The sequence below is a fragment of the Anguilla rostrata genome, chromosome 18 (genome assembly GCF_018555375.3).
Source record: "Anguilla rostrata isolate EN2019 chromosome 18, ASM1855537v3, whole genome shotgun sequence".
Classification (NCBI taxonomy): domain Eukaryota; kingdom Metazoa; phylum Chordata; class Actinopteri; order Anguilliformes; family Anguillidae; genus Anguilla; species Anguilla rostrata.
The window spans coordinates 3,858,736-3,875,879 of record NC_057950.1 but is presented as its reverse complement, the minus strand read 5'-3'; the positions used below and the strand labels follow the sequence as shown (position 1 = coordinate 3,875,879).

At 37.6% G+C, this 17,144-nt stretch overlaps 1 protein-coding gene across 18 annotated transcripts in view; it reads left to right on the top strand.

Annotated features, from left to right (window-relative positions):
• Positions 1-16,203, top strand: part of col13a1 (collagen, type XIII, alpha 1) — a 60,835-nt gene extending 44,632 nt beyond the window's left edge. For 15 of the 18 annotated variants that reach the window (XM_064316793.1, XM_064316779.1, XM_064316780.1 and 12 more), the window contains 6 exons: positions 25-78; positions 453-506; positions 780-815; positions 4,441-4,527; positions 7,987-8,025; positions 11,025-16,203. In XM_064316793.1, the coding sequence (XP_064172863.1) occupies positions 25-78; positions 453-506; positions 780-815; positions 4,441-4,527; positions 7,987-8,025; positions 11,025-11,099 (345 nt within the window). In that variant the 3' untranslated portion in view covers positions 11,100-16,203. Of the gene's footprint in view, positions 1-24; positions 79-452; positions 507-779; positions 816-4,440; positions 4,528-5,590; positions 5,669-7,986; positions 8,026-8,518; positions 9,000-11,024 lie in introns of those variants that run through there. The other 3 variants (XM_064316782.1, XM_064316794.1, XM_064316791.1) reach the window with 3 other exon arrangements.
• Positions 16,204-17,144: the final 941 nt, after the last annotated feature.

Sequence of the window (17,144 nt, the reverse complement as noted above, 5' to 3'; positions counted from 1 at the left end):
TGTTCTCTCTCTTGATTTTCACAGGGTCTTGTAGGACCGGTTGGGGTTCCAGGGCCAGCAGGACCAAAGGGGGAGAGGGTGAGAACAAGATGGCTGACGCAGCACTGAAGACGTGTTGCATCTCAGCGTTTCTTCTTCTGTCAACATACAGAACTGTGCACAAGGGCCTCGGTCCTGTCCCCATATTTACAGCTGCTAGATTCCATTACTTGCACAACTGTTTAAAGTTAATCGTCAGTAGAGCACACTTCACTTGCACGTACACACACACGCACACACACACATATATACTGTATATATATATGCAACTCTGTGCGTATAGATGGGCATGCCCCAGGCGTACTGCGGATGGCATACTGCCATCCCTATATATATATATATATATATTACTATCTATTATTTTTGTACATTCTCAATAGACACGTTATACTGTCCTCTTATCTCTGATGTAGGGTATCAAAGGTGATACAGGATTTCCAGGACCAATCGGGCCACAAGGCCTCCCTGTAAGTCCCGCCTCATTATCGTAATGACCAGAAACACCTGAATATTAGACATTATAACAACACAGAAGAATTGTTTTTTTAAATCAATGCATGCAACGCATGATTTCTGCAAGATACCGCACACATTATTCCAGTGCAAATGGCTAAATGAGGCTTCAGGGGTCACAAATAGCAGTAATGCAACTTTTATTAGCAACAGCCACAAAGTCTACTGTTGTGTTCATATTTAAACGTAATTACAGTTACAGATGTGTTATTGTTGTTTTCTTCAAGGGTATAGAAGGACCACATGGACTGAAAGGAAACCGGGTAAGATAAAACATGCATTCTTCTTTAAAATTTAACTCTTTCCTGGAGAGCAATGTTATTGTTCATTCAAGTGAATCAATAACGTGGTAACTAAAAAATGACAACTGAAATACAGTTAATCCCCCATGCTCCTAATATTGCATTTTATGAGAGGCTTATTTGTACATTTATATGGAATAGGTTCTTGATTTTAAAGTTAAGGTCTGACATATCTGAAAGACATTTTAAAGTAAGAATTTAATACTTACTGCATACTTTTCATTTTTTGCTTTAGCTGTTACTTGTAGATCATTATTTTTATTCACTTGTTCACCTTTAGGGACTGCCTAAAGTCAGTTTATGATTGGCTTCGTTTGAAATTAATATCTGTGTACATCTTTTGTACATTAATTTGCTCTGTTCAGCATTTTGGCATAGGTCTTGAGAAATGAATGGGAGCATAGTGGATTTGACTATTTTATTCAGTAACAAGTAATAAATCTGAATTTATTTTAATTAAAGAGGACTGATGACATCAGTAGGAGCCATTCCTTTATTGGTAAATTGTAGTTCTGGTCCTGAGATCATATGAAGATATGGGATGGTCTCCAATTCCCAGAAAAGGATCTACTAGTTGTGTGTAGGAGTACAAATAGTAGAGCCTTTTTTAAGGAGTTGCAGCCCACCCTACATCCTCATGTGATCTCAACTTGAAGACATATTTTAACCTGATGTCAAGTTACTCCATTGAAAATATGCTTTTTTATAGCATGTGCACAAGAGTGACAAATTTAGTAATTCATCAGTGGTCTTATTAGTTCTGTTTTTGTTTTAAATGAAGAACTTTTTAATAAATAAATAAATAAATAATAGTGGACTTTATGTTATGTCATTTATTTTCATGTTGAAGCTCTTGGCTTTGCAGTGACCATTTACGCCGCTTTGTATTTTGCAAGTAAAATGCGCAACAGAACACCTGCTTACTGGATTATGGAAATAATTTGATTTCACACTCAAATTTATTCTCTATGACTGAATTTTCACCGATACTGCATTGGGTAAAATGGTCCTGCAAAATAAAAAGTGTGTGCTTTGGACAAGATGCTGGACTCTTTTTTTATTGATTTGATGGATTGAGAAACTCACTTCTCCCTGAAGCCTGTGTGTTTTCCCATCCCTATTAACATATTTAATCGGTTTCATCGTGCTGCTCCCACCTCAAAAAAGTCGGAATATGTCAGTAGTTTCAACTGGCCTCACCTTTCACATTTACTCTGATCTGCAATAAACTATAATGTTGTATTACTCTAGCGTAATACAACTCTATAATGCAACTTTCATTTAATTCACCTTCATTTTGAAGTGCACTTTACAAATCCCTTACAGCTAAAAAGTGTCTGTGTACTGTATATAAAGCAGGCAAAACAGCATATAAATAAATTAAATAAAACAAGAGAGTTGCACCAGGTAGTGTTCCAAAATTTGAGAAAGAATCTCTAGTGGTCCAAAAAGACCTTCCCTCAATGGAAAAATGTTTAATAAGAAAAGAGAAGACTAAGAGAACAGGCTAGTCATTAAGAGCTAGTGCTCTTAATGTTGAGGAAATGGCCTCCAGGCATAGATGCTGTTGCTGAATGCAGGGTGTGGCGCTGCAGTGCTGTTTTTACTTCCTGTTTCCTTTTTCCTGTTTCCTGTTTCCCTTTGTTTCCGCAGGTCTTCCTATCCCCTTTTCCTCCCCTCAGCCTTGCTGTGTGTCACCTGGCTCTTTCCGGGGTCGCCCTCTCTCTCCCCCTCACCCCTCTGGTGTCCTGCTCCTCTGCATTCTAATGTGTAGTCCGGGTTAATCCTCCTCTCCTCTCCTCTCCTTCTCCTCCTTCCCGTTCCTCTCCCTAAAAAAAACCTCCCTTCCCACTCCGCCTGCTTTAATCTCCTACCCCAGCTGACGTGTAATGTTCTCCTCGCATTATCTGGGGAAAAAAAGAAACTTTCCCTAAAAAATAAATACATTAAAAAAAGCATTGAATTGACGTTGTAAGAGCATTACACGTGAGCTGGGTTTATTATACTCCCAATTCCTCTTAGTTTCTTTTCAGTATTAATCTGGACCCCAAAAGAAACCTTTGCCCTTGATGAGTGGATCTCTTACTGTCTGACAGTTGAATGAGGGAACTCTTGTTTTTGACCGTACATCTTTCCTATTTGTGTGTTTTCTCAGATTGCATTTGTATTTATTTATTGGTTTTCAAAGAGAATGCATTTTGAGAACTATGTAAGGATCTGTTCACTTATTTAGCGAAAATTTGTGTATTTTTCTTTATACAACCTGTCGTATAAGTGGAATAAACCCCTCCGGCTGTTCTGTTATTGGGAAATAATGCACTTCGGGGCTGGTTAACCCCCATCGTACGTTAATTTCCAATAACGGGACAGCCCGTCGTGGTTTATTCCTTACATATCTCACACCTTATACCATAGGCAAGTCATCCTGCAGAGCATAGGCACTATGCATGTGACTATAATGAACACATTTTAAACATTTAAATTTGAAAACATGCCCAAATAGCTTTAATACAAGAATCCCAATAGATTTGACAGCTTAGTCTCAGCTTAGAAGATTCCACATATGAAATTTATACAATAATCGAAAGTATGTAAAGCAATGACTCTCCTGTAATTTGACCAAGGAAAGTACCGTTTTACAAAGAAATTATATAATATATTGCACAATCAGATCCAACCAGTGGTTACAGCTGTTTGGCATTCCCATATTGTAATTATATTGTGCTCTATATAAAAGAGAGGGAAGAAAATGTTAAAGGCTGGCTGGCTTTTGAAGTGTAAGTTCATATTTTATGCAACAAAATAATTTTTTTTCCAGAAGGTTTTGATGTGTTCCTACAGACTAAAATCCTGGAGGACCATAGTGTCTAACATGAAAATGAGTTAGGTGTTCCAAACACAATATTTATGGATCACTTCAACATAGGCTGATGTTAATGGGATATTTCACTTCGGTAAAACACAAGTAATTTTGTGAAATGCAGATAGACTGGGGTAAGCTCCATAAAATTACTTGTGTTAGGTCTATGCCAAAGTGAAATATCCCTTTAATCAGACATAGACAACATTTCAATATGCTACAGAGTGTGTACCACAGAAATGTCTAAGAAACAGTAAGTATTTGCATAATGTTTTAATTTTTTAACGTTATTTTTTGAACTCCTAAAAGATCCTATTATTTGATTTATGATTCCGTTATCAGATATTATTTGTCAAAATCACAATGACATCACAAGTATCCACTCACCAATAGCATTGGTCTGTATCCCCCAACTTCTAACGGGTAAACCATCTTTGCTTCCCACCACTTAATCCTCCTGATCACTAAATTCTTACGGTATTTCTTTAAATGTCACCTCCCCTTCCTCTCTTTAGCTATCCTTCTAATGTTTTTATTCAGCCCAAAAGAAAAGTACATCCTTCTTTTTTTGTATCTCCCAATAAAGACATTGAAATTCTATTCAGATATTGAGTTGATCTGATGGATCTCTGTTTTCTCGACGACAAAAAAAAATAGAATTAATTTGCGTATGTGTTCGTGAGCGAGGAGGACTTAACCCTGTCTTTTTGAATGCACTGTTTGCAGGGGGAGAGGGGCAAGAAAGGCAACAGGGGGGCCAAGGGGGATAAGGGAGACCAAGGAGCGCCTGGATTAGATGCACCCTGTCCGTTGGTATGTCATTCGTTCAATGTGCAGCTGCGGAGACAAAAGGAAGGAGAGTCAGTGGGTCTCGTCGTTATTGGCGGTCTGGCTGTTCGCTGGCCCAAAGACGCACGCGACGAAAAAAACAAACGGTTATTAGCATCCGAAACAGTGGTATCTAAAAACAGTTGTGTTTGGATTTCTGTTTATTTAGGGGGGAGCAGGGACACTACTGCGCTATTTTGTAATTCAGATGCCATTATATCAATATAATTGGCGTGTCAGTTTTTGAAATATAATCTCATTTTTCATTTGATGGTTTTTTAGATACCGCACAAATTTGCATATCATTTCATTGCAGTTAAACAGCCTGTTAAGGCATAATTTGGATAAATCTTATTTATTGAAACATATCATATATTGTTGAAAAGCTCCCTACTGAAGTCTCCTTCCTTTTGTGTCTGATGTGGAACTAATTAAACCCCAGAAGGTCACGGTGCCAGAGTGTGCTGTATTGTGTATTTTTCAGTGCCATATTCCGGAAGAAAGAAAGAACAAATGATACCAAATACTTATTTGAATTATTCTAAATAAATACATAAATCTCTATGCCAATTTAGATATTATTATTATTATTATTATGATTATTAACTCTTTAGTTATACTGGATTGTACTGAAAACTGTACATCAGCACCAGGGACCACGACTTGCCTGAGGGATTCCTTTTCAGGACAAAAACTGATAGGAACTTGGGATTCACTGCAGACCAGAAGCTGAGTTTGGGTTGAAATGACGAATTCAAAATAACCGATTATTCTTCCCACGCCCCAAGCCCTTGACTTCAGAGTGCTGGCCATTTCCTTTTCCAAAGCCTGGCCTTGACTTGGCCTTCTCTCCTTGACATCCCCACTCCCCGGTCCCAGTGAGCCTCTTTCCTGTCAGTCAGGGGGGGGGCAACTCGGGCCCACACGTCTGAGCATGCACCGACCGCAGGCCCTGCCCCCCGAGCAGTTTTAGCTCCTCCCTGTGGACTGCAGTTTTGGCTGCAGAGGGCTGCAGGTGGATTTTGATACAGGTTGATTTTACGAACAGGGCTTCCGTGGATTTAAGGGGGAGAAAGGTGATCCGGGCATGCCAGGCCTGGACGGGCTGGATGCTCCTTGCCCTGTGGTATGGTGCTCTCTCCCTTCCCTCTCTCTCTCTGTCTCTCGCAAGCATGGCTTCCCTAACATCTCACTCGCTCTACCGCCACCCAGAGGCTAGGAGGAATGGACAGTGTTGGAACTACTCATTGTTTTCATTAGAAATATAACATTGAATCCCTTACATTAAGAATTTAAATTTCTGATGATTTAACTAGCTCATATCTGTAATTATCATTTAACATTTATACCTAAATGGAGCTTGACATTAATAATACATAAAATTATTCCCCCAAAGAATGTAGACATTGCTTTGCTGTTGCAGATCTGCTTGAACTTTTTCTCAGTTTGTCCTGACTCTTTGGAAAGCTGTTGAATAGGCTTGAAAGAATACAAAATAACACATGCTTTTTTTAACCATGAGTCACGCCTTTGCTAACTCTAACAGTAGAACTACTTACGCTTCAAACAATCAATGAATATATAGCAACACCTTTCACATAGTTTCATTGCATTTTAATGGTTAATTTAACACCATGTTCTTGGCACCATGGCAGCCAGTGAACACAGAGGCGTGCCACAGCTGCATGCTAAAATGCCGTGTAACCATCGTTACGTTAAAGACGCAAGTGGCAAAGCATCCCGCCCTAACCTTGGATGAAACTGTAACCCTAACAACCACTCCATACCCAATTCCAGGGATACTCGAAATCTGGCCCTCGAGGCCAGCAGTACTGCTGCTTTTCATTCTTCCCCTCCAAACCTGGGACACCTGATGAGTTCAATCTCTGGTTGATCAGTGGCATTAATCAATCAATGAACTATCAGGTAGTAAAGAAAACCAGCAGCACTACTGGCCTCAAGGGCAAGGTTGAGTGAGTATCCATGCCATATTTGTGTGGAAGGGTGTATGCTTCCTTCAGCTGGGTCAAAGTGACTATCTCTGCTAGAATTTCCTTATTCCAATTTTCCTTCTCCTAATACTCTTGAGTGTACTTTTGCACAGGTCATTTAAGTATGTACTGTAGGGGCACACATTGCAAGGAGAGCTGTATCCGTTTCTGTATTTCATGCCACAGTTACCTCTTGGCTAATTAGCCCAACCATTTACAGCCTCTGACATTCTTGACGAGCACAAGAATGACGGTTAAAGACTAGTATTGTTTCCCGATGTGAAATGTTTTACTGTGATCTAATTTGCAAATGAACCGGCATTGGTGTAATATGGCTAATTTGCACATTGAGCCAGGGGAATCCTACATACTCACTGGTCCTTCAGGACCGGGTGTGCCCGCCTGTAGTCTAGGCTGGGTTTTGTTAAAGGCCTAAAGTGTACATGGGCCGCGGTGTGCATAGTGAAACCCATCAGTCTTGGTCACAGTCATTTGGTCTGGACCTCAATACCAGGGTTAAAACAACTGAAATGTCCAAACTTTGGTGACAAACCATTTGTAAAGTGTCCATTTAGACATGTGGAGTTTTTTTGACACCAATAGGAGAATATATCACACCCTGTTACAGTACATTAACCCAGGTGTAGATGAAGCTGGAGGCTTCCCCTGTATGACCTCTTAGGTCAGGTAAGGAGCAGACCAAGTGGTGACTAAATCCGTCTGGTCGAATCTGAATAATTATCAAACTATGTAGCAGTTGAAAATGAAAATAAAAATGAAATGAATCCCAGGGAAATGGCCTTACTGGATAGGCCAAATGCAGGCCTAGTCCACAGCAAGGCTGACACTAGTATGTATAATTTTCTTTGGGATTCATCTCATTTCATCTCACTCCAATATATAATGCCGCTAAGCGTTATATGAAACCAAAGGCTGGAATGTTTTCTCAAAACTGCATTGCTTTTTCGTGTCTGTTATCATATCATGTCATAACGCATGGTGACCACTGCTTTGCTTGAGCAAAAGTGGATTTGAGTCTCTAATATATGTTTACACATACAGTCACATCCTCACATACCGTACCTCAAATGTACTGTAGAATCACACACACACACATGCACACACACACAACACACACATGCACACACACGCACATGCGCACACACACACTCACACGCACATGCACGCGCACACACACACACTCGCATGCATACACACGTGCGCGCACACACACACACTCACACGCACATGCACGTGCACACACACACACTCGCATGCATACACACGCACATGCACGTGCGCACACACACACACTCGCATGCATACAAACACGTGTGCGCACACACACACACAAACAATTTAATCAATACCGATTGAGAAAACAGTGTTGAGTGGCCCCTGGTGTTGATTGGTGGTAACTGCGTATTGATTGTGGCCCTCTCTCTTTCCACAGGGGGAGGATGGGTTACCTGTACCTGGCTGTTGGAATAAAGTAAGTCACACCTGCATGTTTAAACCTTCTGCTGTGTACTTATGTGCATCTTGTGTTGACAAGTGCCTAAAAGACCAGCATTTCGATTTGCTTGGCCTAACCCAAGCCAACATTCAAATTGCTGCACTTTTCATCATATTTCAACGTACTAATGGAATTTCTACGATGCATTTTTGCCCGGTCAGACACTTGAGGTTACAATGTGTAAATAATTTAAATTAATTTGGTAAAGTTACTCAATAAAAGCATACAAGATAAAAAAAGTACCTATAATTGTTTATCGATATTGTCATTATCTACATCGACAGTGCTATATAGAACATTCCTAAAGCAATTATCAATTATTTGTTGAGATCGTTTTGTATTTGCTTCAGGAACAACGTAAGGGGAAGTTCATTTCAGATTGTGCTTATTTGAAAGCTGTACAGCCCTCACTATTGTGTGAATTGCACGAACTAACATGTCTTTTGTTCTCGCCTTGTTTCTTTTGCAGTGACTCTAATTCTGGAGAAGCATGAGTGATTGTACATAGAATATTTATTTTTGTACTTTTTATATTGTGCTCCCTTGTTACGGATAATAAAAAGAAAGAAAGAAAAAAAACAACATTTAAAAAAAAAAAAATGCGCAGGACTTTTTGTACAGACTGTTTATTTTTTATTACTGGTAATGTTTTTCTTACTGTGTAATGGATTTTTATATTCCTATACATTATTTTAATATGTCTGTTTAAAGGAAGAACTATGCTGTTACTGCATTTGCATGATATTTGTGCATAATGTGAAGGGACATTGCCTATTAACTTATTGTATCATAGTGTTTTTTTTTTTTTTGGTTTGTTTCTTTTTGTTTTGTGGACCACGCTGCACTGAATTGTGGGGCTGGAAAGATGAAGGTTCAGTTTTTCTCTGTTAAAACCCTCGCTGAAGGACAAACGAAGGTCGACTCGGTGTCACGTTCTCCCCAAAACATATGGGCTGGCTACGCGGAACTCTTCTTGCGTTGGCGACGGTCAGCTTAAATCTTCTGTGGCGTTGGGACGTGACGCGCTCAGCTTAAATCTTCTGTGGCGTTGGGACGTGACGCGCTCAGCCTAAGCACAGGAGACCCGCATTTCTGCCTGCTGCCTTTAGAAATGGCTCATTGTTCTGGATGCTAGTTGAGCAGCTGATGCCTACTTGGCGAGCTCTACCACACCAATTCCTCACACGTACTCTGAAGTGTGCGCACTGTATACAGGAAGTAATTCCTCCTGTCTCACATAGGATGCCACACAGTAGAGGTCTCTAATGGCCTGTTTGTTTGCATTAAATCAGCCCAAAGTCCTTTATTATCAGTAGTTTTTAATCTGGATTTATTTAAGCAGTTGTGTTCTCTTTCTTGGACTGTTTTTTTTTTCTGTAATCTGACCAAGAGGGATTTAACATAAGAAAAATCTGGAGGTTATTGTTCTTTCACCAAGACAGTAAAGTCAATTCTCGTTAATGCAAATCATATAAGCTCTGGCTTGATATCTAATCATTTTTTAGATACTACTCTCATGTTGTGGTCTAATGTAAATACTGCGCACGTATTGCTTTTTAACAATCAAGCTCTCGCACTGCTATGTTTTGCTGTTTTGTTTTGTTTTTGAAGTAATGTAATGAATTTAACCTATTGTAACAAGAAATCTGAACTTTTAATAAAAAATAAAAATAAAAACAGGAATTGCTGCTCACTGTCAGGCCAGCTGTGGAGACAGTTGTTTTGCTACTTTGCTGCAAATGTACCTCATTCACTTATTTAAATGTTAGAAATAGCAGATTTAAAAAACTATTTATGGACACGCTGATCTCGTAAAAAAAACGTTCAGACTTCTTATTCACAGCTATTGATACTTCCAGGGAACGGTAGTAGACATGGTTCCTTGTGTTAATGCTTCAGAAAATTACTAAATGTTTGTTGGAATTTGTTTGATTTGTTGTCCCTTGCTGAGATATTCCAGAAATGCAGTAATGCTGATTGTTTTGGAAAGTTAAGCTTGCCATCCAGTGTTTAATTTAGCTTGTGAAAAGTGCCATTAATGACGATGTCAGACTATCACTGTGTGCTGTTTACGAGTGCTTTAATGTCATGTACCATCGAGTGCCTTTACCTGCCTTGTTGTTCATGTTTTCAGAATCACTCTATTAAAATTTTACCATGTCTGTAAAAAAAGACGGCTTCATGTAACTCAACAATCATTTAAATCAACACAGCCTTGAAACCCTTTTTAATCATTTTGCATAACACGTGTGTGATATTTGACCACCATAACTAGCATGTATATGTGGAAAGTTAACAATGGCATGGCATGAAGTCAGAAATAGTTCACAAAAGATTAGGAACATTAATTCATTATTTTTATATTTTTATATTACACAGTTAAAGCTTGATGTCTTAATTCAACATTAATTGCATTTTTACTTTGTAACAAACATTCTGACATGCCCTAGCAAAAGCTACCTATATAACAAGCTATACACTGTATCTCCCATAAAATGTATTGGGTATATTATTACATATGGCCTGCAAAATTATTATTTTTATTTTTTGTCCCACTTCTTAAACAGCATGTGATGAATCTAAAAAATAATCATTAAGGTGTGAACTGAGGGGCAACGCTTATAGCAAGATGATGAATTTGGGCAAGTCATTGAAAAAATACAGTTAAATATAAAATAGCCAAATACATGTATTTTTTGGTACTAACTTGTCAATGTTCAGTTCATGGTGTTTCTTTCTTACACATTGCTTCAGGCTATATACCTACCACTAGGCTTTGTTTTCATCATACAGTAAGCAGTGGTGGACCTCACTGTTAGAGACTGATATCTCAATCGCCATTCATCCTTACGGGCCCACACATATGAAGAAAAAATAAACGCGAAAATCATTTGCTTTAAGCTTTTCCCCAAAGGATGGTCATTTGGAAAGTGTTGATGGCGTTGAAAAATAAACTTTGTTTTTATCCTCAAAAGGGGGACACTGAGCCTCCATTTCCCTGGCCAAGAGGTAACGGCACGGGAAGAATCGATTGGAAAGGAGCCGTTTGATGCTGCGCGAGGAAACTTGAAGAAATTCTGAGATATCTTTGAGTTATCTCCCTTTTGAAGATTTTCAAATGTACCCAGTGGATGTACAACCCTGTAATTCTGGACTCTCCAGAGGGGGGCAGCAGTGGGCAGATTGACTTCAACAAGACATTTTTTTTTCTTTTCTTTTCTTATATTCATTTGGCTGTTGAAGACATCACAAATGAAAAGGGATCGAGGACCGGGGTTACAGATACATTTCTTGAGTTTTTGTATGCCTTTTTAAATTTTTTATTCACTATGTGAAAGAAACATGAACTTTTTTATAGCGTACTTCCTGTTTGTTTTTCTTCGACGCTAACGGCTGCGATCCCGGAATTCTGCGCAGCTCACTGAACTGAAGCGCCTTCATGGCGTGCGTGGGGTTTTTCCACCAGACACTGATTTTGATGATTCCTGACTTGATTCTCTCACTGCCGACCGTTACTGACCCGGGATATCAGGCCGTAACTCTGTGCCTTTATCTCCGGACGTGACGTAACATCAACATAAATGCATATACACATGGCCAAGGAATTACCAACATAATTGCAAATGTGTACATGACTGAGGAATTAATACATATATACGTAGGTATTTAAAATGTGCACTACGACACTTCCGCTGTTTGCATAAAAATACAGTTGAGTTGTTTGTTTGTTTATGTATGATGTATCATATGCACACATGCTTGTGTCCAGTCGTTTCCCTTGCGGTAGTAACAGTGAAAATTATATACTTTTGGAAACTCGCTGCAGGGCAATGGAGAATAACTTCTTAGGTGTCACTCCAGCGTAATTATGGTTTTAACTTGCGGTGATTGTACCGCGCTATAGCTAAATGAGTTTACCAGCTCCATTAAGTTAACGAGCATTTTTTAGTATTTAAGAAAATAGTAGCTTCCCTGTGTTTGGACCCCCAATGATTCCATTATGAAAAGAGTGTTCTGGAATGTTGTGAATTTATATCAACGGCAGCTACTATGCATGGGAACTGAATGCACATACTGTAGCCTACACATAAACACATATGTATGTGTCTGAGGGATAGACCTCATATATTACAATTATTTTTGGTAATCACAAATTTACAAATTAGCCAAGTAATCGCATGCGGGCTTGGTCGGATATTTTTGCATTATCAAAGCTCATTTTGAAAGTCATTGAATTAGTTTAATTTTAAGGGCTTTACATTTAAGTAAACAAGTCATAAAAGTACAGCCACTGTGCTGTTTTTTTTTTTTACAACACTAATTCATATAGAGACCATGCATTTGTCTGCCTGTGCTTACTAACACTAAGAATGTGTCAGATGTTCCTGTGATGTGGCACTCATATAGTATATTTGGATTTCATTTCAGTAACCAGTTTTCTCATCAGAAACATATTTTTTACTCACATATTTATTTGCTTTTTGAATTTGTATATCATTATAATCGGGAGTAATCCTATGAGTGACATCAACCACAACATTAAGAACAATATGCGATTATCCAAAATACAGCTATATGCAGCTTATCCAAATTAATAACACCAAATATATATTTTAACTAACAATCTAACACCCCACCTCCTAGTACCGGAACTCTACTAGCTGGCCTTGCCCATGACCATTCCAGGGGAGAATTATGGTCCTTTACCAGGGAAGGCATAGACATAGCTATATTTATAAACCAGTAAAATAACTACCTTATCGCAGCAAGGGATAAGCTATCAGCTGGAAGAGAGAGACATGTTTTAAAGTTGTGCTTTACCTTACAATACACATCTGAGACTGTAACAATTAGATTTAGGGCTTTCCTTAACTAAACGAAAAGATCAAAATAGACACCATAAGGCCTGTTTGTGTGTGTGACACTTTCTATATGCAACAATCTAACCAAAATATAACTTATGCGAGCATCTAGTCATGTCTCTCAGAGAAATAATATGCTTCAGCAAGGAGAGGTCTAGAGAATGACACACCAAACCCTCATATCCCATGGCAATCACTCTCACCAGTTTTAATTTCTTGACTTGGTTTTTGTTTAAAAGGCAATGCATTAACAATGTCCACTCAAGCATTCCTCATCTCATGATAATTTAATCGTGAATCTCTATAACTTATCACAATGCGCATCGACAGTATTCATAAAAACAAGGAAAATTGTAAATAGTAAGAATCACGTTCTCGGATTGTCCGTTTCCTCAATGAAATATTTTCATACAACTACAACTTGTACAGTAGAACATAAAAGCACATACATAATTTTCAAAGGTAGACAAAGAAAGAAAAAATATATTTGTCATATGATGCATAAGTGATGATAAATTAAGACCTTTACATCATTTGTAATCACTAATGTTGGTTCTAATGGAAGTTCAGTTCTCACAGGTGTGCAGCGTAGCCAATGGCAGAAATTGATCTGCGATTGCGCAAGCTCACTATCTGCCAAAGCAATGTTGAATACTCAAATGCACATACAACTATGCAACTGATAACACTGTCTATGTATATATGGTTTGAAGACTGATATCAAAGTTGTGATGCACTTTTTTTTTGGCATTAATTTCCACAATTTTCAAGGGACCCGCATGGACGCATGTTAACAGAGAAAGAGCTCTACACAGCTTGGTGGGGCAGCTTTGCAAGTGCATGTATTTGAAGCATATTTTCATGTCACAAATTCAAATGCCCTTTTTCGAGTAATTGTACACTGCCAGCCCCCTAGCGAGAGCTGCAAGCTGCCAACATGGTCAGAAGAGTTAATTTACAGAAAAATCTCAAAGCTTCACTTTTGCTTTTATAGTTCATTTGCCAACCCCCCCCCCCCCCCCAATTCCTCCAGTATATATATGCAGTATATACTACTGTATGTTTCAATGAAAGTCAACACATGATTTTAAGAACAAAATAACCTTAAGTAGGTGTTCATTTTTGAGGTATATCTTTTGAGAATTTATTTACATATTTTTGTAGATTTCTTTGAAAACCTTAAAGTATAACAAGGGCTTCAATGTTATGGAGAAGTGGTTAGAGGATAAACATCAGTATTCTATGTACAATTAATTTATAATTCCTGTATCCAACATAATCCTACTGGATATGGCATGTGTTCAACCATCCAAAATGGTTATTTATTGCATTTCTTTAGTCAAAGTACAACAGTGAGCAATCACTTGATTTGTACTAATGCAATATATAACTGGTGCTTTGAAAACTGTGCAAACAGGTGCATAATATAATGTTTTGACTATAATTTAATTTAATTTTAATTTATATTATCCCAGTGCAGACCTCATCGAACGGTGCATGCAGTATGAAGCACTGTTCTTCTCTGCAAAAATGTTTTTAATTTCTGCCCACACATTTTGAGTGAGCACTCCTTTTACATGCAAACACATTTAACTTACTGAAGATGTTCCCAAGTCCAAACGATCCATTTGGATTTATCATTTTTTAAATGTCTTTAGCTAGATGAGCAGTCACCTATTGCCTTAGCGCAGTTTATATAGGGACATCTTTGTAATTTCAGAAAGCATAAAGGCGTGTTTGCTTATTACTGATATTGATATTTGCACATCGATTGCAGTATTTGGTATCTTGCCAAGACTCTATAGAAGATCGTATGACATTAGATATGTAGATTCTATTTTCTTTTGTAAATAATGTACTGTGGACAAGAGATATTGTCTCTGTCTAATTATTGTTTGTATGTACAATATGTTTTTCATGTAATTCTTTATCAGACAATCTGAATTCAAATCTGGTTTGATCTATTTACTCTAGATTTTTGATTTAATATTTAGCAAATTGTTCATTTGGGCAGAGGTCAGTTTGTGTGTCTGCTGCCTAAATTCCATTGAAAAGACACTAGCATTGCATTGAAATGACAAAATTACACTTCTAGAATTTGGATGTTGAACTTGAAAAGCAATGATTTACAGTCGAAAAAGACTGCAGTAGTGTCTTGCTTCATTGGGTACCAGTAGCCATTATACGTGTGCTTACTCTGTTTTATGATGAACACACTGGTTTTCTTCAGAAAAAAAAAACAACTTTATGTATAATAATTACTATCATGCGATATTAATTAAATCATTTATGTAAACTTTATGATAGGAAATATTTCTCCCGTCTGAAATGTGTTTTATAAGCCAGTCTGTTCAATGCATTCTAATTTGTAATGGAATTAGCTGTTGATTTTGTATATTAAAAACATTTATTGTATTTTTACTATAATATAAAGAGCTATAGAGTAAATTATTTAAAAAACAAAGCATTTAAATACTCTATAGGACATCCACTGTCTAAGTATGTATTTTGTTAGATCTTAAATATCAGTCGAATACACAATATGTGTGTTGTGATGAAGATGTGTAATATTCTGAATGTTTGTGTGATGATTTGTATTACTGTAATTTTCAGTATTACTGACTGAGAAACAATGAGGGCATTTATTTCAATGCATTTGATGACAATTTCTTGATCAGCCGATCACTTGCATGTTGTTGTTATGTTGTTTAAAACAGTGCACTATTCATTATATTTACATTTTTTTTAAACTGTCATATTTCAGACGGTGCCATTTTTATTTTTTAACCAAAGTATTTCAAAAGGTACATGTTTTATAAGCCCTGTCAACACAACCACAACTATTTAATTGTTAGTTGCTTTCTTTTTTGGCCTTGCTGATTCTTCAGTACTGGAAAATAAGTTCAAATGGAACTTTTCTTCTAGATTAAAAAAAAAAAAGCAATTCAAATTCAGTGGTAGGACAGAGGATCAGTAAGAATGTAAAATTCTGAATTCAATCAGTGTAAATGTATCTTTGTTAGATGCATGTAGAATTTAACAAATCCAATGTAAATATATACATAGAAATATTTTTATTTCCTTTCCAGAAATGTATTTTCTTTACCAATGTGTTTTTTAACCAGAGAAGGCAGCTGAGTAAATCACTGAATGCCAAGTTCTGAAACAAATAAATATGAAAATGCAATGTGCAATGAGAAAATCATATCAATAATTCCAAAAGGGTTGACAATGTATTTGAATTTTAATTATTCTAATGTTGCCTAATAAAAAGACAATGTTTTTAGCTCAAGTTACTCCACTGAGTGTAATATGGGTATGCTATTTTGAAGCCCAATACAGAACATTTATTAGGCCTACGTCTTTTGCTTGAAAAAAGTTTTCTAAACTATAGATTAGAGGACGTTTAATTTACTTTAAAGTACCAGTCTGGAGTGGCAAAATATAAGAATCGGATTTGAGCAGAACACCGGAGATGAATATATTTGATATTCCTTTTCACTCCTCTAGGGGGTGCTAGATAGCACACGCAGGTTTTGTTCCCTGCCAGGCGACAAACCCGTAGAAAATCGCCTGCTTGAGAAGGACATGAGTTGGTTTTTTTTTTTGCACCTGCTTTCACAGCTTCGCTAACGCTTGTTGGAATAGTGGAAACAGGCTCCTTACCAGAAACTCTCAAAAAAAAAAACTTGACCCTTCATTGACTATTGTGTCGACTACATCATATCGCAGCAGTGCCGGATGGATTTATAAAACAGAATTTGTGAACGACAGCGGCAGGACGTAAGTAGCTATATCGATTTAAAAAAATGTAAACTCTTCTTTGAACAATGAGTATATACGCAGTGGCTACATCAACATTGGGCTCAGATTTGTGGAATTTGGGATTTAAGATTGTAAAAAAAAAACGCATCGGTAATTTTCATAACACTGCCTATTATATGGGTAGGAAACTCCGTTCCTAGAAGGTAAGGGGTTCCCCTAGTTTTTGTTCCACCCAAAATCTTTGCCATGCCATCGATTGGACAAATTATTATCGCGGGTCTTACAACTTTTCAGAATTTCCAAAAAAAAAGAGCATATTTCGTAGAACTGAAAATGTACTGGTTTCCGTTTCTGTGCCGAACAGCGTTATCTTAAAATTAACTGCACATTCGCTAATGTATTTAAACAATTAACTGAACCAACTTAATTAAGGTGAACGGCTGGAATTAAAACCAGTGGACATATGCT